General features: G+C 47.8%; 1 protein-coding gene across 1 annotated transcript in view; it reads right to left on the bottom strand.

The window, feature by feature from the left end:
- The window catches only part of LOC137616077 (toll-like receptor 2), a 163,931-nt gene that overhangs the window by 20,310 nt on the left and 117,727 nt on the right, over nucleotides 1-25,894 (bottom strand). The window contains exon 12 of the mRNA XM_068345787.1: nucleotides 713-1,064. Coding sequence (XP_068201888.1) covers nucleotides 713-1,064 — 352 coding nt within the window. The remainder of the gene's footprint in view (nucleotides 1-712; nucleotides 1,065-25,894) is intronic.

Raw genomic sequence — 25,894 nt, 5'->3', positions numbered from 1 at the left:
CAAAATATTTTGTTAAACTTCAATGAACTCTTAAATTGCTTGATCATATTATCTTATATAGCCTTAGAAAACCTTACTTTGTTTCTATCTATTCCTATGCACTAGCATCAAGTACAATTCCTAACTCTTTTCATATAATATCTTTTTTATAGCAGAGCAATATCTTCTTGGGTTAAACTTTCATATATATTAATAAATATGGCGATTTCCTTTTGAAGTGGTTTGCAATGTTTTCAAATGATTTTCCAATATTGTTAACAGTTTTGATTGCATATATTGCATATATACGTTTCAGTATGAGTAAAAGTCACCCCAAATAATCTTTATTATTATTATTATTATTATTATTATTATTATTATTATTATTATTTACTAGGATACAACCCTAGTTGGAAAAGCAGGATGCTATGGGCCCAGATGCTCCAACAGGGAAAATAGCTCAGTGAGGAAAGAACACAAAGAAAAATAAAATATTTTAAGACGAGCAACATCATCAAAATAAATATCTCCTATATAAACTATAAAAACTTTAACAAACAAGAGGAACAGAAATAAGATAGAATAGTGTGCCCACGTGTACCCTCAAACAAGAGAACTCTAACCCAAGACAGTGGAAGACCATGGTACAGAGGTTATGGCACTACCTCAGATTAGAGAACAATGGTTTGATTTTGGAGTGTCCTTCTCCTAGAAGGCCACTGGGATTACTTACTAGAATAAAGGAAGAGAAGTTACACTCAGCTCCATTTACATCAGCTGTTGTTTCTGATGAACTATTTGTTGTTGCATTTAGATCATCTGTTGTTTCTGATGAACTATTTGTTGTTCCATTTAGATAGATTATCTCTGTTGAACTAGATGTTGTTCTATTATGATGGGTTCTTGTTTCTGATGAATTAGTTATTGTTGCATTTTGTTCGGTTGTTATTTCTGATGAACTATTTGTTGTTCCATTTAGATAGGTTGTTGTTTCTGATTGATTAGTTGGACATGTCTTCAATGAAGAATAAGGAGTCTGGCCATCATAATTCGACTGTATTTTTTGCATAGGGCTTGTAATAGAGCTGAAATTTAAAAAATATTATTAGAATAGTGCTTTATAATAATACTAGTGCACCCGAGCAGTAAAGAATATGATGGCTAAATATTTACATAGATAAGCATACACACGCACCAACACAGCTTCAACCCTTCCCACCCTCTCCCCCTTTCCTAATTACATGCCGACAATTTTGGCAATTAGTGGGAGATTGTGGTTTCCGAGTCTACCTCTAAGGTACCCCCGTCTCAGCAGGGGATGAATATTAAGTCTCCCCAACCCTTCCCACCCTCTCCCCCTTTCCTAATTACATGCCGACAATTTTAGCAATTAGTGGGAGATTGTGGTTTCCAAGTCTACCTCTAGGGTACCCCCGTCTCAGCAGGGTATGACTATTCAGTCTCCCCAACCCTTTCCAACCTCTCCCTCTTTCCTAATTACATGCCGACAATTTTGGCAATTAGTGGGAGATTGTGGTTTCCAAGTCTACCTTTAGGGTAGCCCCGTCTCAGCAGGGTATGAATATTAAGTCTCCCCAACCCTTCCCACCCTCTCCCCCTTTCCTAATTACATGCCGACAATTTTGGCAATTAGTGGGAGATTGTGGTTTCCAAGTCTACCTTTAGGGTAGCCCCGTCTCAGCAGGGTATGACTATTCAGTCTCCCCAACCCTTCCCACCCTCTCCCCCTTTCCTAATTACATGCCGACAATTTTGGCAATTAGTGGGAGATTGTGGTTTCCAAGTCTATCTCTAGGGTACCCCCATCTCAGCAGGGTATGACTATTCAGTCTCCCCAACCCTTCGCACCCTCTCCCCCTTTCCTAATTACATGCTGACAGTTTTGGCAATTAGTGGGAGATTGTGGTTTCCGAGTCTAACTCTAGGGTACCCCCGTCTCAGCAGGGTATGAATATTAAGTCTCCCCAACCCTTCCCACCCTTTCCCCATTTCCTAATTACATTCCGACAGTTTTGGCAATTAGTGGGAGATTGTGGTTTCTAAGTCTACCTCTAGGGGTACCCCTGTCTCAGCATGGTATGAATATTCAGTCTCCCCAAACCTTCCCACCCTCTCCCCCTTTCCTAATTACATGCTGACAATTTTGGCAATTAGTGGGAGATTGTAGTTTCCAAGTCTACCTCTAGGGTACCCCCGTCTCAGCAGGGTATGAATATTCAGTCTCCCCAACCCTTCCCACCCTCTCCCCCTTTCCTAATTACATGCCCACAATTTTGGCAATTAGTGGGAGATTGTGGTTTCCAAGTCTACCTCTACGGGTACCCCTGTCTCAGCAGAGTATGAATATTCAGTCTCCCCAACCCTTCCCACCCTCTCCCCTGTTCCTAATTACATACCAACAATTTTGGCACTTAGTGAGAGATTTTAGTTTCCAAGTCTACCACTAGGGGTAACCCCATCTCAGAAGGGTATGACTATTCAGTATCCCCAACCCTTCCCACCCTATCCCCCTTCATTAATTACATGCCAACAATTTTTGCAATTAGTGGGAGATTATGGTTTGTAAGTCTACCTATAGGGTACCCCCGTCTCAGCATGGTATGAATATTCAGTCTCCCCAAGCCTTCCCACCCTCTCCCTTGTTCCTAATTACATGCCAACAATTTTGGCACTTAGTGAGAGATTTTAGTTTCCAAGTCTACCACTAGGGGTACCCCCATCTCAGAAGGGTATGACTATTCAGTCTCCCCAACCCTTCCCACCCTCTCCCCTGTTCCTAATTACATGCCAACCATTTTTGCAATTAGTGGGAGATTGTGGTTTCCAAATCTACCTCTAGGGGTACCCCCGTCTCAGAAAGGTATGACTATTCAGTCTCCCCAACCCTTCCCACCCTCTTCCGTTTCCCTAACTACATGCCGACCATTTTGGCAATTAGTGGGAGATTGTGGTTTCCAAATCTACCTCTAGGGGTACCCCCGTCTCAGAAGGGTATGACTATTCAGTCTCCCATTCCCTTCCCACCCTCTCCCCCTTCCTTAATTACATGCCGGGAATTTTGGATATTAGTGGGAGATTGTGGTTTCCAAATCTACCTCTAGGGTACCCCCGTCTCAGCAGGGTATGACTATTCAGTCTCCCCAACCCTTTCCAACCTCTCCCTCTTTCCTAATTACATGCCGACAATTTTGGCAATTAGTGGGAGATTGTGGTTTCCAAGTCTACCTTTAGGGTAGCCCCGTCTCAGCAGGGTATGAATATTAAGTCTCCCCAACCCTTCCCACCCTCTCCCCCTTTCCTAATTACATGCCGACAATTTTGGCAATTAGTGGGAGATTGTGGTTTCCAAGTCTACCTTTAGGGTAGCCCCGTCTCAGCAGGGTATGACTATTCAGTCTCCCCAACCCTTCCCACCCTCTCCCCCTTTCCTAATTACATGCCGACAATTTTGGCAATTAGTGGGAGATTGTGGTTTCCAAGTCTATCTCTAGGGTACCCCCATCTCAGCAGGGTATGACTATTCAGTCTCCCCAACCCTTCGCACCCTCTCCCCCTTTCCTAATTACATGCTGACAGTTTTGGCAATTAGTGGGAGATTGTGGTTTCCGAGTCTAACTCTAGGGTACCCCCGTCTCAGCAGGGTATGAATATTAAGTCTCCCCAACCCTTCCCACCCTTTCCCCATTTCCTAATTACATTCCGACAGTTTTGGCAATTAGTGGGAGATTGTGGTTTCTAAGTCTACCTCTAGGGGTACCCCTGTCTCAGCATGGTATGAATATTCAGTCTCCCCAAACCTTCCCACCCTCTCCCCCTTTCCTAATTACATGCTGACAATTTTGGCAATTAGTGGGAGATTGTAGTTTCCAAGTCTACCTCTAGGGTACCCCCGTCTCAGCAGGGTATGAATATTCAGTCTCCCCAACCCTTCCCACCCTCTCCCCCTTTCCTAATTACATGCCCACAATTTTGGCAATTAGTGGGAGATTGTGGTTTCCAAGTCTACCTCTACGGGTACCCCTGTCTCAGCAGAGTATGAATATTCAGTCTCCCCAACCCTTCCCACCCTCTCCCCTGTTCCTAATTACATACCAACAATTTTGGCACTTAGTGAGAGATTTTAGTTTCCAAGTCTACCACTAGGGGTAACCCCATCTCAGAAGGGTATGACTATTCAGTATCCCCAACCCTTCCCACCCTATCCCCCTTCATTAATTACATGCCAACAATTTTTGCAATTAGTGGGAGATTATGGTTTGTAAGTCTACCTATAGGGTACCCCCGTCTCAGCATGGTATGAATATTCAGTCTCCCCAAGCCTTCCCACCCTCTCCCTTGTTCCTAATTACATGCCAACAATTTTGGCACTTAGTGAGAGATTTTAGTTTCCAAGTCTACCACTAGGGGTACCCCCATCTCAGAAGGGTATGACTATTCAGTCTCCCCAACCCTTCCCACCCTCTCCCCTGTTCCTAATTACATGCCAACCATTTTTGCAATTAGTGGGAGATTGTGGTTTCCAAATCTACCTCTAGGGGTACCCCCGTCTCAGAAAGGTATGACTATTCAGTCTCCCCAACCCTTCCCACCCTCTTCCGTTTCCCTAACTACATGCCGACCATTTTGGCAATTAGTGGGAGATTGTGGTTTCCAAATCTACCTCTAGGGGTACCCCCGTCTCAGAAGGGTATGACTATTCAGTCTCCCATTCCCTTCCCACCCTCTCCCCCTTCCTTAATTACATGCCGGGAATTTTGGATATTAGTGGGAGATTGTGGTTTCCAAATCTACCTCTATGGGTACCCCCGTCTCAGAAGGGTATGACTATTCAGTCTCCCCATCCCTTCCCACCCTCTCCCCCTTCCTTAATTACATGACAATAAGTTTGGCAATTAGTGGGAGATTGTGGTTTCCAAGTCTACCTCTAAGGGTACCCCCGTCTCTGAAGGGTATGACTATTTAGTCTCCCCAAACCTTCCCACCCTCTCACCCTTCCCTAATTACATGCTGACAATTTTGGCAATTAGTGGAAGATTGTGGTTTCCAAGTCTAACTCTAGGGGTACCCCCGTCTCAGAAGGGTATGACTATTCAGTCTCCCTAATTACATGCCGACAATTTTGGCTATAAGTGGGAGATTGTGGTTTCCAAGACTACCTCTAAGGGTACCCCCATCTCAGAAGGGTATGACTATTCAGTCTCCCCAAACCTTCCCACCCTCTCCCCCTTTCATAATTACATGCCGACAATTTTGGCAATTAGTGGGAGATTGTGGTTTCCAAGTCTAACTCTAGGGGTACCCGGTCTCAGAAGGGTATGACTATTCAGCCTCTTCAACCCTTCCCACACTCTCCCCCTTCCCTAATTACATGCTGACAATTTTGGCTATTAGTGGAAGATTGTGGTTTTCAAGTCTAACTCTAGGGGGACCCCCGTCTAAGCAGGGTATGGCCATTCAGTCTCCCCAATCCCTCCCACCCTCTCCCCCTTCCCTAATAACATGTGGGAAATTGTGGTTTCCAAGTCTACCTTTATGGGTACCCCTGTCTCAGCAAGGTATGACTATTCAGTCTCCCAAACCCTTTCCACCCTCTCCCCCTTTCCTAATTACATGTCGAAAGTTTTTTTTTCAATTAGTGGGAGATTGTGGTTTCCTAGTCTACCTCTAGGGGTACCCCATCTCAGAAGGGTATGACTATTCAGTCTCCCAGACCCTTCCCACCCTCTCCCCCTTTCCTAATTACATGCTGACAGTTTTGGTAGTTAATGGGAGATTGTGGTTTTCAAGTCTACCTCTAGGTATACCACCGTCTCAGAATGGTATGACTATTCAGTCTCCTCAACCATTCCCACCCTCTCCTCCTTTCCTAATAACATGCCGACAGTATTGGCAATTAGTGGGAAATTGTGGTTTCCAAGTCTACCTCTAAGGGTACCCCCATCTCAGAAAGGTATGACTCTTCAGTCTCCCCAACCCTTCCCACCCTCTCCCCCTTTCCTAATTACATGCCGATAGTTTTGGCAATTAGTGGGAGATTGTGGTTTCCAAGTCTACCTCTAAGGGTACCCCCATCTCATAAGGGATGACTATTCAGTCTCCCCAACCATTCCCACCCTCTCCGCCTTTCCTAATTACATGCCGACAGTATTGGCAATTAGTGGGAGATTGTGGTTTCCAAGTCTACCTCTAAGGGTACCCCCATCTCATAAGGGATGACTATTCAGTCTCCCCAACCATTCCCACCCTCTCCGCCTTTCCTAATTACATGCCAACAGTTTTGGCAATTATTGGGAGATTGTGGTTTCCAAGTCTACCTATAGGGGTACCCCAGTCTCAGAAGGGTATGACTATTCAGTCTCCCAGACCCTTCCCACCATCTCCCTTTTTCCTAATTACATGCCGGCAGTTTTGGTAATTAGTGGGAGATTGTGGTTTACAAGTCTACCTCTAGGGGTACTCCCGTCTCAGAAGGGTATGACCATTCAGTCTCCCCAACCCTTCCCACCCTCTCCCTCTTTCCTAATTACATGCCGACAGTTTTGGTAATTAGTGGGAGATTGTGGTTTCCAAGTGTACCTCTATGGGTACTCCTGTCTCAGAAAGGTATGACTATTCAGTCTCCCCAACCCCTCCCACCCTCTCCCTCTTTCCTAACTACATGCCGACAGTTTTGGTAATTAGTGGGAGATTGTGGTTTCCAAGTCTACCTCTAGGGGTACTCCTGTCTCAGAAGGGTATGACTATTCAGTCTCCCCACACCTTCCCACCCTCTCCCCCTTTCCTAATTACATGCCGACAGTTTTGGTAGTTAGTGGGAGATTGTGGTTTCCATGTCTACCTCTAGGGATACCCCCGTCTCAGCATGGTATGACAATTCAGTCTCCCCAACCCTTCCCACCCTCTCTCCCTTCATAATTACAAGCCGATAATTTTGGCAATTAGTGGGAGATTGTGGTTTCCAAGACTACCTCTAGGGGTACCCGCATCTCAAAAGGGTATGACTGTTTAGTCTCCCCAATCCTTCCCACTCTCTCCGCCTTTCCTAATTACATGCCCACAGTTTTAGTAATTAGTGGGAGATTATGGTTTCCAAGTCTACTTCTAGGGGTACCCCCGTCTCAGAAGGGTATGACTATTCAGTCTCCCCAACCATTCCCACCCTTTCCCCCTTCATTAATTACATGCCGACAATTTTTGTAATCAGTGGGAGATTGTGGTTTCCAAATCTACCTCTAGGAGTACCCCCGTCTCAGAAGGGTATGACTATTCAGTCTCCCCAACCCTTCCCACCCTCTTCCGTTTCCCTAACTACATGCCGACCATTTTGGCAATTAGTTGGAGATTGTGGTTTCCAAATCTACCTCTATGGGGACCCCCGTCTCAGAAGCGTATGACTATTCAGTTTCCCCATCCCTTCCCACCCTCTCCCCCTTCCATAATTACATGCCAAAAATTTTGGCAATTAGTGGGAGATTGTGGTTTCCAAGTCTACCTCTAAGGGTACCCCCGTCTCTGAAGGGTACGACTATTTAGTCTCCCCAAACCTTCCCCCCCTCTCCCCATTGCATAATTACATGCCGACAATTTTGGCAATTAGTGGGAGATTGTGGTTTCCAAGTCTAACACTAGGGGTACCCCCGGTCTCAGAAGGGTATGACTATTCAGTCTCCCAACCCTTCCCACCCTCTCCCCCTTTCCTAATTACATGCTGACAATTTTGGCAATTAGTGGGAGATTGTGGTTTCCAAGTCTAACTCTAGGAGTACCCCCTGTCTCAGAAGGGTATGACTATTCAGTCTCCCCATCCCTTCCCACCTTTCCCCATTCCCTAATTACATGCCGACAATTTTGGCAATTAGTGGGAGATTGTGGTTTCCAAGACTACCTCTAAGGGTACCCCCATCTCAGAAGGTTATGACTATTCAGTCACCCCAAACCTTCCCACCCTCTCCCCCTTTCATAATTATATGTCGACAATTTTGGCAATTAGTGGGAGATTGTGGTTTCCAAGTCTACCTCTAGGGGTACCCGGTCTCAGAAGGGTATGACTATTCAGTCTCCTCATCCCTTCCCACCCTCTCCCCCTTCCCTAATTACATGCTGACAATTTTGGCAATTAGTGGAGATTGTGGTTTCCTAGTCTACCTTTATGGGTACCCCTGTCTCAGAAGGGTATGACTATTCAGTCTCCCCAACCCTTTCCCACCCTCTCCCCCTTTCCTAATTACATGTCGACAGTTTTTTTCAATTAGTGGGAGATTGTGGTTTCCTAGTCTACCTCTAGTGGTACCCCCATCTCGGAAGGGTATGATTATTCATCTCTCCAACCCATCCCACCCTCACCCCCTTTCCTAATTACATGCCGACAGTTTTGGCAATTAGTTGGAGATTGTGGTTTCCTAGTCTACCTCTAGGGGTACCCCCATCTCAGAAGGGTATGACTATTCAGTCTCCCAACCCTTCCCACCCTCTCCCCCATTCCTAATTACATGCCGACAGTTTTGGTAGTTATGGGAGATTGTGGTTTTCAAGTCTACTCTAGGTATACCCCGTCTCAGAATGGTATGACTATTCAGTCTCCTCAACCATTCCCACCCTCTCCTCCTTTCCTAATTACATGCTGACAGTTTAGCAATTAGTGGGAGATTGTGGTTTCCAAGTCTACCTCTAAGGGTACCCCCATCTCAGAAGGGTATGACTCTTCAGTCTCCCCAACCCTTCCCACCCTCTCGCCCTTTCCTAATTACATGCCGACAGTTTTGGCAGTTAGTGGGAGATTGTGGTTTCCAAGTCTACCTCTAAGGGTACCCCCATCTCATAAGGGTATGACTATTCAGTCTCCCCAACCCTTCCACCCTCTCCGCCTTTCCTAATTACATACCAACAGTTTTGGTAGTTAGTGGGAGATTGTGGTTTCCAAGTCTACCTCTAGGGGTACCCCAGTCTCAGAAGGGTATGACCAATTCAGTCTGCAACCCTTCCCACCCTCTCCCACTTTCCTAATTACAGGCCAACAGTTTTGGCAATTAGTGGGAGATTGTGGTTTCCAAGTCTACCTCTAGGGGTACCCCAGTCTCAGAAGGGTATGACTATTCAGTCTCCCAGACCCTTCCCACCCTCTCCCTCTTTCCTAATTACATGCCGGCAGTTTTGGTAATTAGTGGGAGATTGTGGTTTCCAAGTCTACCTCTAGGGGTACTCCCGTCTCAGAAGGGTATGACCATTCAGTCTCCCCAACCCTTCCCACCCTCTCCCTCTTTCCTAATTACATGTCGACAGTTTTGGTAATTAGTGGGAGATTGTGGTTTCCAAGTCTACCTCTATGGGTACTCCCGTCTCAGAAGGGTATGACTATTCAGTCTCCCCAACGCTTCCCACCCTCTCCCTCTTTCCTAACTACATGCTGACAGTTTTGGTAATTAGTGGGAGATTGTGGTTTCCAAGTCTACCTCTATGGGTACTCCCGTCTCAGAAGGGTATGACTATTCAGTCTCCCCAACGCTTCCCACCCTCTCCCTCTTTCCTAACTACATGCTGACAGTTTTGGTAATTAGTGGGAGATTGTGGTTTCCAAGTCTACCTCTAGGGGTACTCCCGTCTCAGAAGGGTATGACTATTCAGTCTCCCCACCCCTTCCCACCCTCTCCCCATTTCCTAATTACATGCCGACAGTTTTGGTATTAGTGGGAGATTGTGGTTTCCAAGTCTACCTCTAGGGTACCCCCGTCTCAGCATGGTATGACAATTCAGTCTCCCCAACCCTTCCCACCCTCTCCCCCTTCTAATTACATGCCGATACAGTTTTGGCAATTAGTGGGAGATTGTGGTTTCCAAGTCTACCTCTAGGGTACCCGTCTCAAAAGGGTATGACTGTTTCAGTCTCCCCAATCCTTCCCACCCTCTCCCCTTATTCTAATTACATGCCACAGTTTTGGTAATTAGTGGGAGATTATGGTTTCCAAGTCTACCTCTAGGGGTACCCCTGTCTCAGAAGGGTATGACTATTCAGTCTCCCCAACCATTCCAACCCTCTTCTCTTTCCTAATTACATGCCGACAGTTTTGGTAATTAGAGGGAGATTGTAGTTTCCAAGTCTACCTCTAGGGTACCCCCGTCTCAGCAGGGTATGACTGTTCAGTCTCCCCAACCATTCCCTCCCTCTCCCTCTTTCCTAATTACATGCCAACATTTTGGCAATTAGTTGGAGATTGTGGTTTCCAAGCCTACCTCTAGGGGTACCCCCATCTCAAAAGGGTATGACTATTCAGTCTCCCCAACCCTTCCCACCATATCCCCCTTTCATAATTACATGCCGACAATTTTGGTAATTAGTGGGAGATTGTGGTTTCCAAGTCTACCTCTAGGTACCCCATCTCAGAAGGGTATGACTATTCAGTCTCCCCAACCCTTACCCCTTCTCCTTTTCCCTAATTACATGCCAACAGTTTTGGCAGTAGTGGAGATTGTGGTTTCCAAGCCTACCTCTAGGGGTACCCCCGTCTCAAAAGGGTATGACTATTCAGTCTCCCCAACCCTTCCCACCCTCTCCCCTTTTCCTAATTACATGCCGACAGTTTTGGCATTTAGTGGGAGATTGTGGTTTCCAAGTCTACCTCTATGGGTACCCCATCTCAGAAGGGTATGACTATTCAGTCTCCCCAACCCTTCCCACCCTCTCCCCCTTTCCTAATTACTGCCGACAGTTTTGGATAGTTAGTGGGAGATTGTGGTTTCCAAGTCTACCTCTAGGGGTACTCCAGTCTCAGAAGGGTATGACTATTCAGTCTCCCCACCCTTCCCACCCTCTCCCCCTTTCCTAATTACATGCCGACAGTTTTGGCACTAGTGGGAAATTATGGTTTCCAAGTCTACCTCTAGGGTACCCCCGTCTCAGCAGGGTATGACATTCAGTCTCCTCAACCCTTCCCACTCTCTCCCTCTTTCCTAATTACATGCCGACAGTTTTGGTAATTAGTGGGAGATTGTGGTTTCCAAGTCTACCTCTAGGGTACTCCTGTCTCAGAAGGGTATGACTATTCAGTCTCTCCCACCCTTCCCACCCTCTCCCCCTTTCCTAATTACATGCCGACAGTTTTGGTATTAGTGGGAATTGTGGTTTCCAAGTCTACCTCTAGGGTACCCCCGTCTCAGCATGGTATGACAATTCAGTCTCCTCAACCCTTCCCACCCTCTCCCCCTTTCCTAATTACAGCCGACAGTTTTGGCAATTAGTGGGAGATTGTGGTTTCCAAGTCTACCTCTAGGGGTACCCGCATCTCAGAAGGGTATGACTATTCAGTCTCCCCAACCCTTCCCACCCTCTCCCCCTTTCCTAATTACATGCCGACAGTTTTGGTAATTAGTGGGAGATTGTGGTTTCCAAGTCTACCTCTAGGGGTACCCCAATCTCAGGGTATGACTATTCAGTCTCCCCAACCCTTCCCACCTCTCCCTCTTTCCTAATTACATGCCGACAGTTTTGGTAATTAGTGGGAGATTGTGGTTTCCAAGTCTACCTCTAAGGGTACCCCTGTCTCAGCAGGGTATGACTATTCAGTCTCCCCAACCCTTCCCACCACTCTCCCTCTTTCCTAATTACATGCCAATAATTTTGGCAATTAGTGGGAGATTGTGGTTTCCAAGTCTACCTCTAGGGGTACCCCCATCTCAAAAGGGTATGACTATTCAGTCTCCCCAACCCTTCCCACCTATCCCCCTTTCCTAATTACATGCCGACAGTTTTGGCAATTAGTGGGAGATTGTGGTTTCCAAATCTACCTCTAGGTACCCCCGTCTCATAAGGGTATGACTATTCAGTCTCCCCAACCCTTCCCACCCTCTCCCTTTTCCTAATTACATGCCGACAGTTTTGGTAATTAGCGGGAGATTGTGGTTTTCAAGTCTACCTCTAGGGGTACCCCATCTCAGAAGGGTATGACTATTCAGTCTCCCCAACCCTTCCCACCCTCTCCCCTTTTCCTAATTACATGCCGACAGTTTTGGCAATTAGTGGGAGATTGTGGTTTCCAAGTCTACCTCTAGGTACCCCGTCTCAGAAGGGTATGACTATTCAGTCTCCCCAACCCTTCCCACCCTCTCCCCTTTCCCTAATTACAAGCCTACAGTTTTGGTATTAGTGGAGATTGTGGTTTCCAAGTCTACCTCTAGGGGTACCCCGTCTCAAAAGGGTATGACTATTCAGTCTCCCCAACCCTTCCCACCCTCTCCCCTTTTCCTAATTACATGCCGACAGTTTTGGCAATTAGTGGGAGATTGTGGTTTCCAAGTCTACCTCTAGGGGTACCCCGTCTCAGAAGGGTATGACTATTCAGTCTCCCCAACCCTTCCCACCCTCTCCCCCTTTCCCTAATTACATGCCTACAGTTTTGGCAATTAGTGGAGATTGTGGTTTCCAAGTCTACCACTAGGGGTACCCCGTCTCAGAAGGGTATGACTATTCAGTCTCCCCAACCCTTCCCACCCTCTCCCCTTTCCTTAATTACATGCCGACAGTTTTGGCAATTAGTGGGAGATTGTGGTTTCCAAGTCTACCTCTAGGGGTACCCCGTCTCAGAAGGGTATGACTATTCAGTCTCCCCAACCCTTCCCACCTTCTCCCCTTTCCCTAATTACATGCCTACAGTTTTGGCAATTAGTGGAGATTGTGGTTTCCAAGTCTACCTATAGGGGTACCCCCGTCTCAAAGGGTATGACTATTCAGTCTCCCAACCCTTCCCACCTCTCCCCTTTCCTAATTACATGCCGACAATTTTGGCAATTAGTGGGAGATTGTGGTTTCCAAGTCTACCTCTAGGGGTACCCCGTCTCAGAAGGGTATGACTATTCAGTCTCCCCAACCCTTCCCACCTCTCTCCCCCTTCCCTAATTACATGCCAATCGTTTTGGCAATTAGTGGGAGATGTGGTTTCCAAGTCTACCTCTAGGGTACCCGTCTCAGAAGGGTATGACTATTCAGTCTCCCCAACCCTTCCCACCTCTCCCCCTTTCTTAATTACATGCCGACAATTTTGGCAATTAGTGGGAGATGTGGTTTCCAAGTCTACCTCTAGGTACCCCGTCTCAGAAGGGTATGACTATTCAGTCTCCCCAACCCTTCCCACCTTCTCCCCCTTTCCCTTAATTACAAGCCGACAGTTTTGGCATTAGTGGGAGATGTGGTTTTCAAGTCTACCTCTAGGGGTACCCCCCTCTCAAAAGGGTATGACTATTCAGTCTCCCCAACCCTTCCCACCCTCTCCCCCTTCCCTAATTACATGCCGATAGTTTGGTAATTAGTGGGAGATGTGGTTTCCAAGTCTACCTCTAGGGTACCCCGTCTCAGAGGGTATGACTATTCAGTCTCCCCAACCCTTCCCACCTCTCCCCCTTTTCTAATTACAAGCCGACAGTTTTGGATATTAGTGGGAGATTGTGGTTTTCAAGTCTACCTCTAGGGTACCCCCATCTCAGCAGGGTATGACTATTCAGTCTCCCCAACCCTTCCCACCCTCTCCCCCTTCCCTAATTACAAGCCGACAATTTTTGCAATTAGTGGGAGATTGTGGTTTCCAAGTCTACCTCTAGGGGTACCCCGTCTCAAGGGTATGACTATTCAGTCTCCCCAACCCTTCCCACCCTCTCCCCTTTTCTAATTACATGCCGACAGTTTTGGTAATTAGTGGGAGATTGTGGTTTCCAAGTCTACCTCTAGGGGTACCCCAGTCACAGCAGGTATGACTATTCAGTCTCCCCAACCCTTCCCACCCTCTCCCCCTTCCCTAATTACATGCCGATAGTTTTGTAATTAGTGGGAGATTGTGGTTTCCAAGTCTACCTCTAGGGTACCCCATCTCAGAGGGTATGACTATTCAGTCTCCCCAACCCTTCCCACCCTCTCCCCCTTTCCTAATTACAAGCCGACAGTTTTGGATATTAGTGGGAGATTGTGGTTTCCAAGTCTACCTCTAGGGTACCCCGTCTCAGCAGGGTATGACTATTCAGTCTCCCCAACCCTTCCCACCCTCTCCCCCTTCCCTAATTACAAGCCGACAAGTTTTGCAATTAGTGGGAGATTGTGGTTTCCAAGTCTACCTCTAGGGGTACCCCGTCTAAAAGGGTATGACTATTCAGTCTCCCCAACCCTTCCCACCCTCTCCCCTTTTCTTAATTACATGCCGACAGTTTTGGTTAATTAGTGGGAGATTGTGGTTTCCAAGTCTACCTCTAGGGGTACCCCTGTCTCAGCAGGGTATGACTATTCAGTCTCCCCAACCCTTCCCACCCTCTCCCCCTTTCTAATTACATGCCGACAGTTTTGGCAATTAGTGGGAGATTGTGGTTTCCAAGTCTACCTCTAGGGGTACCCCTGTCTCAGAAGGGTATGACTATTCAGTCTCCCCAACCCTTCCCACCCTCTCCCTCTTTCCTAATTACATGCCGACAGTTTTGGTAATTAGTGGGAGATTGTGGTTTCCAAGTCTACCTCTAGGGGTACCCCGTCTCAGCAAGGGTATGACTATTCAGTCTCCCCAACCCTTCCCACCCTCTCCCCTTTCCTAATTACATGCCTGACAGTTTTGGTAATTAGTGGGAGATTGTGGTTTCCAAATCTACCTCTAAGGGTCCCCTGTCTCAGAAGGGTATGACTATTCAGTCTCCCCAACCCTTCCCACCCTCTCCCCTTTCCTAATTACATGCCGACAGTTTTGGTAATTAGTGGGAGATTGTGGTTTCCAAATCTACCTCTAGGGTACCCCATCTCAGAAGGGTATGACTATTCAGTCTCCCCAACCCTTCCCACCCTCTCCCCCTTTCCTAATTACATGCCGACAGTTTTGGCAATTAGTGGGAGATTGTGGTTTCCAAATCTACCTCTAAGGGTACCCCCGTCTCAGAAGGGTATGACTATTCAGTCTCCCCAACCCTTCCCACCCTCTCCCCTTTCCTAATTACATGCCGACAGTTTTGGTAATTAGTGGGAGATTGTGGTTTCCAAGTCTACCTCTAGGGGTACCCCATCTCAGAAGGGTATGACTATTCAGTCTCCCAACCCTTCCCACCCTCTCCCCTTTTCCTAATTACATGCCGACAATTTTGGCAATTAGTGGGAGATTGTGGTTTCCAAATCTACCTCTAGGGGTACCCCCATCTCAGAAGGGTATGACTATTCAGTCTCCCCAACCCTTCCCACCCTCTCCCCTTTCCTAATTACATGCCGACAATTTTGGCAATTAGTGGGAGATTGTGGTTTCCAAGTCTACCTCTAGGGGTACCCCCGTCTCTAAGGGTATGACTATTCAGTCTCCCCAACCCTTCCCACCCTCTCCCTTTTCCTAATTACATGCCGACAATTTTGGTAATTAGGGAGATTTGGTTTTCCAAGTCTACCTCTAGGGGTACCCCCATCTCAGAAGGGTATGACTATTCAGTCTCCCCAACCCTTCCCACCCTCTCCCCTTTTCCTAATTACATGCCGACAATTTTGGCAATTAGTGGGAGATTGTGGTTTCCAAGTCTACCTCTAGGGGTACCCCCGTCTCAGAAGGGTATGACTATTCAGTCTCCCCAACCCTTCCCACCCTCTCCCCTTTTCCTAATTACATGCCGACAGTTTTGGTAATTAGTGGGATATTGTGGTTTCCAAATCTACCTCTAGGGGTCCCCGTTCTAAGCAGGGTATGACTATTCAGTCTCCCCAACCCTTCCCACCCTCTCCCCCTTCCTAATTACATGCCGACAGTTTTGGCAATTAGTGGGAGATTGTGGTTTCCAAATCTACCTCTAGGGTACCCCATCTCAGAAGGGTATGACTATTCAGTCTCCCCAACCCTTCCCACCCTCTCCCCCTTTCCTAATTACATGCCGACAGTTTTGGTAATTGGGAGATTGTGGTTTCCAAATCTACCTCTAGGGTACCCCCGTCTCTAAAGGGTATGACTATTCAGTCTCCCCAACCCTTCCCACCCTCTCCCCTTTCCTAATTACATGCCGACAGTTTTGGCAATTAGTGGGAGATTGTGGTTTCCAAATCTACCTCTAGGGGTACCCCGTCTCAGAAGGGTATGACTATTCAGTCTCCCCAACCCTTCCCACCCTCTCCCCTTTTCCTAATTACATGCCGACAGTTTTGGCAATTAGTGGGAGATTGTGGTTTCCAAATCTACCTCTAGGGGTACCCCCATCTCTGCAGGGTATGACTATTCAGTCTCCCCAACCCTTCCCACCCTCTCCCCTTTCCTAATTACATGCCGACAGTTTTGGCAATTAGTGGGAGATTGTGGTTTCCAAGTCTACCTCTAGGGGTACCCCGTCTCAGAAGGGTATGACTATTCAGTCTCCCCAACCCTTCCCACCCTCTCCCCTTTCCTAATTACATGCCGACAGTTTTGGTAATTAGTGGGAGATTGTGGTTTCCAAGACTACCTCTAGGGGTACCCCCGTCTCAGAAGGGTATGACTATTCAGTCTCCCCAACCCTTTCCCACCCTTCCCCTTTTCCTAATTACATGCCGACAGTTTTGGTAATTAGTGGGAGATTGTGGTTTCCAAGTCTACCTCTAGGGGTACCCCTGTCTCAGAAGGGTATGGCTATTCAGTCTCCCCAACCTTTCCCACCCTCTCCCTCTTTCCTAATTACATGCCGACAGTTTTGGTAATTATGGGAGATTGTGGTTTCCAAGTCTACCTCTAAGGGTACCCCTGTCTCAGAAGGGTATGGCTATTCAGTCTCCCCAACCTTTCCACCCTCTCCCTCTTTCCTAATTACATGCCGACAGTTTTGGTAATTAATGGGAGATTGTGGTTTCCAAGTCTACCTCTAAGGGTACCCCTGTCTCAGAAGGGTATGGCTATTCAGTCTCCCCAACCTTTCCCACCCTCTCCCTCTTTCCTAATTACATGCCGACAGTTTTGGTAATTAATGGGAGATTGTGGTTTCCAAGTCTACCTCTAAGGGTACCCCTGTCTCAGAAGGGTATGGCTATTCAGTCTCCCCAACCTTTCCCACCCTCTCCCTCTTTCCTAATTACATGCCGACAGTTTTGGTAATTAAGTGGGAGATTGTGGTTTCCAAGTCTACCTCTAAGGGTACCCCTGTCTCAGAAGGGTATGGCTATTCAGTCTCCCCAACCTTTCCCACCCTCTCCCTCTTTCCTAATTACATGCCGACAGTTTTGGTAATTAGTGGGAGATTGTGGTTTCCAAGTCTACCTCTAAGGGTACCCCCGTCTCAGAAGGGTATGACTATTCAGTCTCCCCAACCTTTCCCACCCTCTCCCTTTTCCTAATTACATGCCGACAGTTTTGGTAATTAGTGGGAGATTGTGGTTTCCAAGTCTACCTCTAAGGGTACCCCGTCTCAGAAGGGTATGACTATTCAGTCTCCCCAACCCTTTCCACCCTCTCCCCTTTCCTAATTACATGCCGACAGTTTTGGCAATTAGTGGGAGATTGTGGTTTCCAAGTCTACCTCTAGGGTACCCCCGTCTCAGAAGGGTATGACTATTCAGTCTCCCCAACCTTTCCACCCTCTCCCCCTTTCCTAATTACATGCCGACAGTTTTGGTAATTAGTGGGAGATTGTGGTTTCCAAAGTCTACCTCTAGGGTACCCGTCTCAGCAGGGTATGACTATTCAGTCTCCCCAACCCTTCCACCCTCTCCCCTTTCCTAATTACATGCCGACAGTTTTGGCAATTAGTGGGAGATTGTGGTTTCCAAATCTACCTCTAGGGTAACCCCATCTCAGAAGGGTATGACTATTCAGTCTCCCCAACCTTCCACCCTCTCCCCCTTTCCTAATTACATGCCGACAGTTTTGGTAATTAGTGGGAGATTGTGGTTTCCAAAGTCTACCTCTAGGGAACCCACGTCTCAGAAGGGTATGACTATTCAGTCTCCCCAACCCTTCCCACCCTCTCCCTTTCCTAATTACATGCCGACAGTTTTGGCAATTAGTGGGAGATTGTGGTTTCAATCTACCTCTAGGGTACCCCGTCTCAGAAGGGTATGACTATTCAGTCTCCCCAACCCTTCCCACCCTCTCCCCTTTCCTAATTACATGACGACAGTTTTGGCAATTAGTGGGAGATTGGGTTTCCAAATCTACCTCTAGGGGTACCCACGTCTCAGAAGGGTATGACTATCAGTCTCCCCAACCCTTCCCACCCTCTCCCCTTTCCTAATTACATGCCGACAGTTTTGGCAATTAGTGGGAGATTGTGGTTTCCAAATCTACCTCTAGGGGTACCCCAGTCTCAGAAGGGTATGACTATTCAGTCTCCCCAACCCTTCCCACCCTCTCCCCCTTTCCTAATTACATGCCGACAATTTTGGTAATTAGTGGGAAATTGTGTTTCCAGACTATACCTCTAGGGGTACCCCGTCTCAGAAGGGTATGACTATTCAGTCTCCCAACCCTTCCCACCCTCTCCCCCTTTCCTAATTACATGCCGACAGTTTTGGTAATTAGTGGAGATTGTGGTTTCCAATATACCTCTAGGGGTACCCCATCTCAGCAGGGTATGACTATTCAGTCTCCCCAACCCTTCCCACCCTCTCCCCCTTTCCTAATTACATGCCGACAATTTTGGTAATTAGTGGGAGATTGTGGTTTCCAAGTCTACCTCTAGGGGTACCCCGTCTCAGAAGGGTATGACTATTCAGTCTCCCCAACCCTTTCCCACCCTCTCCCCTTTCCTAATTACATGCCGACAGTTTTGGCAATTAGTGGGAGATTGTGGTTTCCAAGTCTACCTCTAGGGGTACCCCATCTCAGAAGGGTATGACTATTCAGTCTCCCCAACCTTTCCCACCCTCTCCCCCTTTCCTAATTACATGCCGACAGTTTTGGCAATTATGGGAGATTGTGGTTTCCAAATCTACCTCTAGGGGTACCCCAGTCTCAGCAGGGTATGACTATTCAGTCTCCAACCTTTCCACCCTCTCCCCTTTCCTAATTACATGCCGACAGTTTTGGCAATAAGTGGGAGATTGTGGTTTCCAAGTCTACCTCTAGGGGTACCCCGTCTCAGCAGGGTATGACTATTCAGTCTCCCCAACCTTCCCACCCTCTCCCTCTTTCCTAATTACATGCCGACAGTTTTGGCAATTAGTGGGAGATTGTGGTTTCCAATCTACCTCTAGGGGTACCCCCGTCTCAGCAGGGTATGACTATTCAGTCTCCCAACCTTCCACCCTCTCCCCCTTTCCTAATTACATGCCACAGTTTTGGCAATTAGTGGGAGATTGTGGTTTCCAAGTCTACCTCTAGGGGTACCCCGTCTCAGCAGGGTATGACTATTCAGTCTCCCAACCCTTCCCCCCTCTCCCCCTTTCCTAATTACATGCCGACAGTTTTGGCAATTAGTGGGAGATTGTGGTTTCCAAGTCTACCTCTAGGGGTACCCCCGTCTCAGAAGGGTATGACTATTCAGTCTCCCCAACCCTTCCACCCTCTCCCCCTTTCCTAATTACATGCCGACAGTTTTGGTAGTTAGTGGGAGATTGTGGTTTCCAAGTCTACCTCTAGGGTACCCCCGTCTCAGCAGGGTATGACTATTCAGTCTCCCCAACCCTTCCCACCCTCTCCCCCTTTCCTAATTACATGCCGACAGTTTTGGTAGTTAGTGGGAGATTGTGGTTTCCAAGTCTACCTCTAGGGTACCCCCGTCTCAGCAGGGTATGACTATTCAGTCTCCCCAACCCTTCCCACCCTCTCCCCCTTTCCTAATTACATGCCGACAGTTTTGGTAGTTAGTAGATTGTGGTTTCCAAGTCTACCTCTAGGGTACCCCCGTCTCAGAAGGGTATGACTATTCAGTCTCCCCAACCCTTCCCACCCTCCCCCTTTCCTAATTACATGCCAACAGTTTTGGTAGAATTAGTGGGAGATTGTGGTTTCCAAGTCTACCTCTAGGGTACCCCCGTCTCAGAAGGGTATGACTATTCAGTCTCCCCAACCCTTCCCACCCTCTCCCCTTTCCTAATTACATGCCGACAGTTTTGGCAATTAGTGGGAGATTGTGGTTTCCAAGTCTACCTCTAGGGTACCCATCTCAAAGGGTATGACTATTCAGTCTCCCCAACCCTTCCCACCCTCTCCCCTTTCCTAATTACATGCCGACAGTTTTGGTAATTAGTGGGAGATTGTGGTTTCCAAGTCTACCTCTAGGGTACCCCCATCTCAGCAGGTATGACTATTCAGTCTCCCCAACCCTTCCCACCCTCTCCCCTTTCCTAATTACATGCCGACAATTTTGGTAATTAGTGGAAATTTGGTTTCCAAGTCTACCTCTAGGGTACCCCCATCTCAGCAGGGTATGACTATTCAGTCCCCAACCCTTCCCACCCTCTCCCCCTTTCCTAATTACATGCCGACAATTTTGGTAATTAGTGGGAATTGTGGTTTCCAAGTCTACTAGGGGTACCCCTTCTCAGAAGGGTATGACTATTCAGTCTCCCCAACCCTTCCCACCCTCTCCCCTTTCCTAATTACATGCCGACAATTTTGGTAATTAGTGGGAGATTGTGGTTTCCAAGTCTACCTCTAGGGGTACCCCCGTCTCAGAAGGGTATGACTATTCAGTCTCCCAACCCTTCCCACCCTCTCCCCTTTCCTAATTACATGCCGACAAGTTTTGGCAATTAGTGGGAGATTGTGGTTTCCAAGTCTACCTCTAGGGGTACCCCAGTCTCAGAAGGGTATGACTATTCAGTTCCCCAACCCTTCCCACCCTCTCCCCTTTCCTAATTACATGCCGACAGTTTTGGCAATTAGTGGGAGATTGTGGTTTCCAGTCTACCTCTAGGGGTACCCCATCTCAGAAGGGTATGACTATTCAGTCTCCCCAACCTTCCCACCCTCTCCCCTTTCCTAATTACATCGACAATTTTGGCAATTAGTGGGAGATTGTGGTTTCCAAGTCTACCTCTAGGGGTACCCCAGTCTCAGAAGGGTATGACTATTCAGTCTCCCCAACACTTCCCACCCTCTCCCTTTCCTAATTACATGCCGACAGTTTTGGCAATTAGTGGGAGATTGTGGTTTCCAATCTACCTCTAGGGGTACCCCCGTCTCAGCAGGGTATGACTATTCAGTCTCCCAACCCTTCCCACCCTCTCCCCCTTTCCTAATTACATGCCGACAGTTTTGGCAATTAGTGGGAGATTGTGGTTTCCAAGTCTACCTCTAGGGGTACCCCGTCTCAGCAGGGTATGACTATTCAGTCTCCCAACCCTTCCCACCCTCTCCCCCTTTCCTAATTACATGCGACAGTTTTGGCAATTAGTGGGAGATTGTGGTTTCCAAGTCTACCTCTAGGGGTACCCCCGTCTCAGCAGGGTATGACTATTCAGTCTCCCCAACCCTTCCCACCCTCTCCCCCTCTCCTAATTACATGCCAACAGTTTTGGCAATTAGTGGGAGATTGTGGTTTCCAATCTACCTCTAGGGGTACCCCCGTCTCAGAAGGGTATGACTATTCAGTCTCCCCAACCCTTCCCACCCTCTCCCCCTTTCCTAATTACATGCCGACAGTTTTGGCAATTAGTGGAGATTGTGGTTTCCAAGTCTACCTCTAGGGTACCCCCAGTCTCAGAAGGGTATGACTATTCAGTCTCCCAACCCTTCCCACCCTCTCCCCTTTCCTAATTACATGCCGACAGTTTTGGCAATTAGTGGAGATTGTGGTTTCCAAATCTACCTCTACGGGTACCCCCTCTCATAAGGGTATGACTATTCAGTCTCCCCAACCCTTCCCACCTCTCCCCCTTTCCTAATTACATGCCGAAACAGTTTTGGTAATTAGTGGAGATTGTGGTTTCCAAGTCTACCTCTAGGGGTACCCGTCTCAGAAGGGTATGACTATTCAGTCTCCCCAACCCTTCCCACCCTCTCCCCTTTCCTAATTACATGCCGACAGTTTTGGCAATTAGTGGGAGATTGTGGTTTCCAAATCTACCTCTAGGGGTACCCCTGTCTCAAAGGGTATGACTATTCAGTCTCCCCAACCCTTCCCACCCTCTCCCCTTTCCAATTACATGCCGACAGTTTTGGCAATTAGTGGGAGATTGTGGTTTCCGAATTCTACCTCTGGGGGTACCCCGTCTCAGCAGGGTATGACTATTCAGTCTCCCCAACCCTTCCCACCCTCTCCCCCTTTCCTAATTACATGCCGACAGTTTTGGCAATAGTGGAAGATTATGGTTTCCTAGTCTACCTCTAGGGTACCCCCTTCTCAGCAGGTATGACTATTCAGTCTCCCAACCCTTCCCACCCTCTCCCCCTTTCACAATTACATGCCGACAATTTTGGTAATTAGTGGGAAATTGTGGTTTCCAGACTACCCTAGGGGTACCCCCTTCTCAGAAGGGTATGACTATTCAGTCTCCCCAACCCTTCCCACCCTCTCCCCCTTTTCTAATTACATGTCGACAGTTTTGGCAATTAGTGGGAGATTGTGGTTTCCAACCTACCTCTAGGGGTACCCCATCTCAGAAGGGTATGACTATTCAGTCTCCCCAACCCTTCCCACCCTCTCCCCTTTTCCTATTACATACCGACAGTTTTGGCAATTAGTGGGAGATTGTGGTTTCCAAGTCTACCTCTAGGGGTACCCCGGTCTCAGAGGGTATGATTATTCAGTCTCCCCAACCCTTCCCACCCTCCCCCCTTTTCCTAATTACATACCGACAGTTTTGGCAATTAGTGGGAGATTGTGGTTTCCGAAGTCTACCTCTAGGGGTACCCCATTCTCAGAAGGGTATGACAATTCAGTCTCCCCAACCCTTCCCACTCTCTCCCCTTTCCTAATTATATGCCGACATTTTTGGCAATTAGTGGGAGATTATGGTTTCCAAATCTACCTCTAGGGGTAACCCCATCTCAGAAGGGTATGACTATTCAGTCTCCCCAAACTTCCCACCCTCTCCCCCTTTCCTAATTACATGCCGACAGTTTTGGCAATATTGGGAGATTGTGGTTTCCAAATCTACCTCTAGGGGTACCCCGTCTCAGCAGGGTATGACTATTCAGTCTCCCCAACCCTTCCCACCTCCCCCTTTCCTAATTACATGCCGACAGTTTTGGCAATTAGTGGGAAATTATGGTTTCCAAGTCTACCTCTAGGGGTACCCCAGTCTCAGCAGGGTATGACTATTCAGTCTCCCAACACCTTCCCACCCTCTCCCCCTTTCCTAATTACATGCTGGCAGTTTTGGCAATTAGTGGGAAATTGTGGTTTCCAAGTCTACCTCTAGGGGTACCCGTCTCAGCAGGGTATGACAATTTCAGTCTCCCCAACCCTTCCCACCCTCTCCCTCTTTCCTAATTACATGCCAATAGTTTTGGTAATTAGTGGGAGATTGTGTTTCCATGACTACCTCTAGGGGTACCCAGTCTCAGAAGGGTATGACTATTCAGTCTCCCCAACCCTTCCCACCCTCTCCCCCTTTCCTAATTACATGCCGAATTTTGGTAATTAGTGGGAATTGTGGTTTCCAAGTCTACCTCTAGGGTACCCGTCTCAGAAGGGTATGACTATTCAGTCTCCCCAACCACTTCCCACCCTCTCCCCTTTCCTAATTACATGCCGACAGTTTTGGCAATTAGTGGGAGATTGTGGTTTCCAATCTACCTCTAGGGGTACCCCCGTCTCAAAGGGTATGACTATTCAGTCTCCCCAACCCTTCCCACCCTCTCCCCCTTTCCTAATTACATGCCGAAAATTTTGGTAATTAGTGGGAGATTGTGGTTTCCAAGTCTACCTCTAGGGGTACCCGTCTCAGAAGGGTATGACTATTCAGTCTCCCCAACCCTTCCCACCCTCTCCCCTTTCCTAATTACATGCCGACAGTTTTGGCAATTAGTGGGAGATTGTGGTTTCCAAATCTACCTCTAGGGTACCCCTGTCTCAAGGGTATGACTATTCAGTCTCCCCAACCCTTCCCACCCTCTCCCCTTTCCAATTACATGCCGACAGTTTTGGCAATTAGTGGGAGATTGTGGTTTCCGAATTTACCTCTGGGGGTACCCCGTCTCAGCAGGGTATGACTATTCAGTCTCCCCAACCCTTTCCCACCCTCTCCCCCTTTCCTAATTACATGTCGACAGTTTTGGCAATTAGTGGGAGATTGTGGTTTCCAAGTCTACCTCTAAGGGGTACCCCCTTCTCAGCAGGTATGACTATTCAGTCTCCCAACCCTTCCCACCCTCTCCCCCTTTCCAATTACATGCCAACAATTTTGGTAATTAGTGGGAAATTGTGGTTTCCATGACTACCTCTAGGGGTACCCCTTCTCAGAAGGGTATGACTATTCAGTCTCCCCAACCCTTCCCACCCTCTCCCCCTTTTCCTAATTACATGTCGACAGTTTTGGCAATTAGTGGGAGATTGTGGTTTCCAAACCTACCTCTAGGGGTACCCCATCTCAGAAGGGTATGACTATTCAGTCTCCCCAACCCTTCCCACCCTCTCCCCTTTTCCTATTACATACCGACAGTTTTGGCAATTAGTGGGAGATTGTGGTTTCCAAGTCTACCTCTAGGGGTACCCCGTCTCAGAAGGGTATGACTATTCAGTCTCCCCAACCCTTCCCACCCTCCCCCCTTTTCCTAATTACATACCGACAGTTTTGGCAATTAGTGGGAGATTGTGGTTTCCGAAGTCTACCTCTAGGGGTACCCCATTCTCAGAAGGGTATGACTATTCAGTCTCCCCAACCCTTCCCACCCTCTCCCCCTTTCCTATTATATGCCGACAGTTTTGGCAATTAGTGGGAGATTGTGGTTTCCAAATCTACCTCTAGGGGTACCCCATCTCAGAAGGGTATGACAATATTCAGTCTCCCCAACCCTTTCCCACCCTCTCCCCCTTTCCTAATTACATGCCGACAGTTTTGGCAATATTGGGAGATTGTGGTTTCCAAATCTACCTCTAGGGGTACCCCGTCTCAGCAGGGTATGACTATTCAGTCTCCCCAACCCTTCCCACCCTCTCCCCCTTTCCTAATTACATGCCGACAGTTTTGGCAATTAGCGGGAAGATTATGGTTTCCAAGTCTACCTCTAGGGGTACCCCAGTCTCAGCAGGGTATGACTATTCAGTCTCCCAACCCTTCCCACCCTCTCCCCCTTTCCTAATTACATGCCGACAGTTTTGGCAATTAGTGGGAAATTGTGGTTTCCAAGTCTACCTCTAGGGGTACACCGTCTCAGCAGGGTATGACAATTTCAGTCTCCCCAACCCTTCCCACCCTCTCCCTCTTTCCTAATTACATGGCGATAGTTTTGGTAATTAGTGGGAGATTGTGTTTCCAAGTCTACCTCTAGGGGTACTCCAGTCTCAGAAGGGTATGACTATTCAGTCTCCCCAACCCTTCCCACCCTCTCCCCCTTTCCTAATTACATGCCAACAGTTTTGGTAATTAGTGGGAGATTGTGGTTTCCAAGTCTACCTCTAGGGGTACCCCCGTCTCAGCAGGGTATGACTATTCAGTCTCCCCAACCCTTCCCACCCTCTCCCCTTTCCTAATTACATGCCGACAGTTTTGGCAATTAGTGGGAGATTGTGGTTTCCAAGTCTACCTCTAGGGGTACCCCCGTCTCAAAGGGTATGACTATTCAGTCTCCCCAACCCTTCCCACCTCTCCCCCTTTCCTAATTACATGCCAACAGTTTTGGTAATTAGTGGGAGATTGTGGTTTCCAATCTACCTCTAGGGGTACCCCCGTCTCAGAAGGGTATGACTATTCAGTCTCCCAACCCTTCCCACCCTCTCCCCTTTCCTAATTAGATGCCGACAGATTTTGGTAATTAGTGGGAGATTGTGGTTTCCAAGTCTACCTCTAGGGGTACCCTGTCTCAGAAGGGTATGACTATTCAGTCTCCCCAACCCTTCC

The sequence above is a fragment of the Palaemon carinicauda genome, chromosome 1, assembly GCF_036898095.1.
Source record: "Palaemon carinicauda isolate YSFRI2023 chromosome 1, ASM3689809v2, whole genome shotgun sequence".
Taxonomy (NCBI): domain Eukaryota; kingdom Metazoa; phylum Arthropoda; class Malacostraca; order Decapoda; family Palaemonidae; genus Palaemon; species Palaemon carinicauda.
This window is presented reverse-complemented; position numbering and strand designations above follow the sequence as displayed.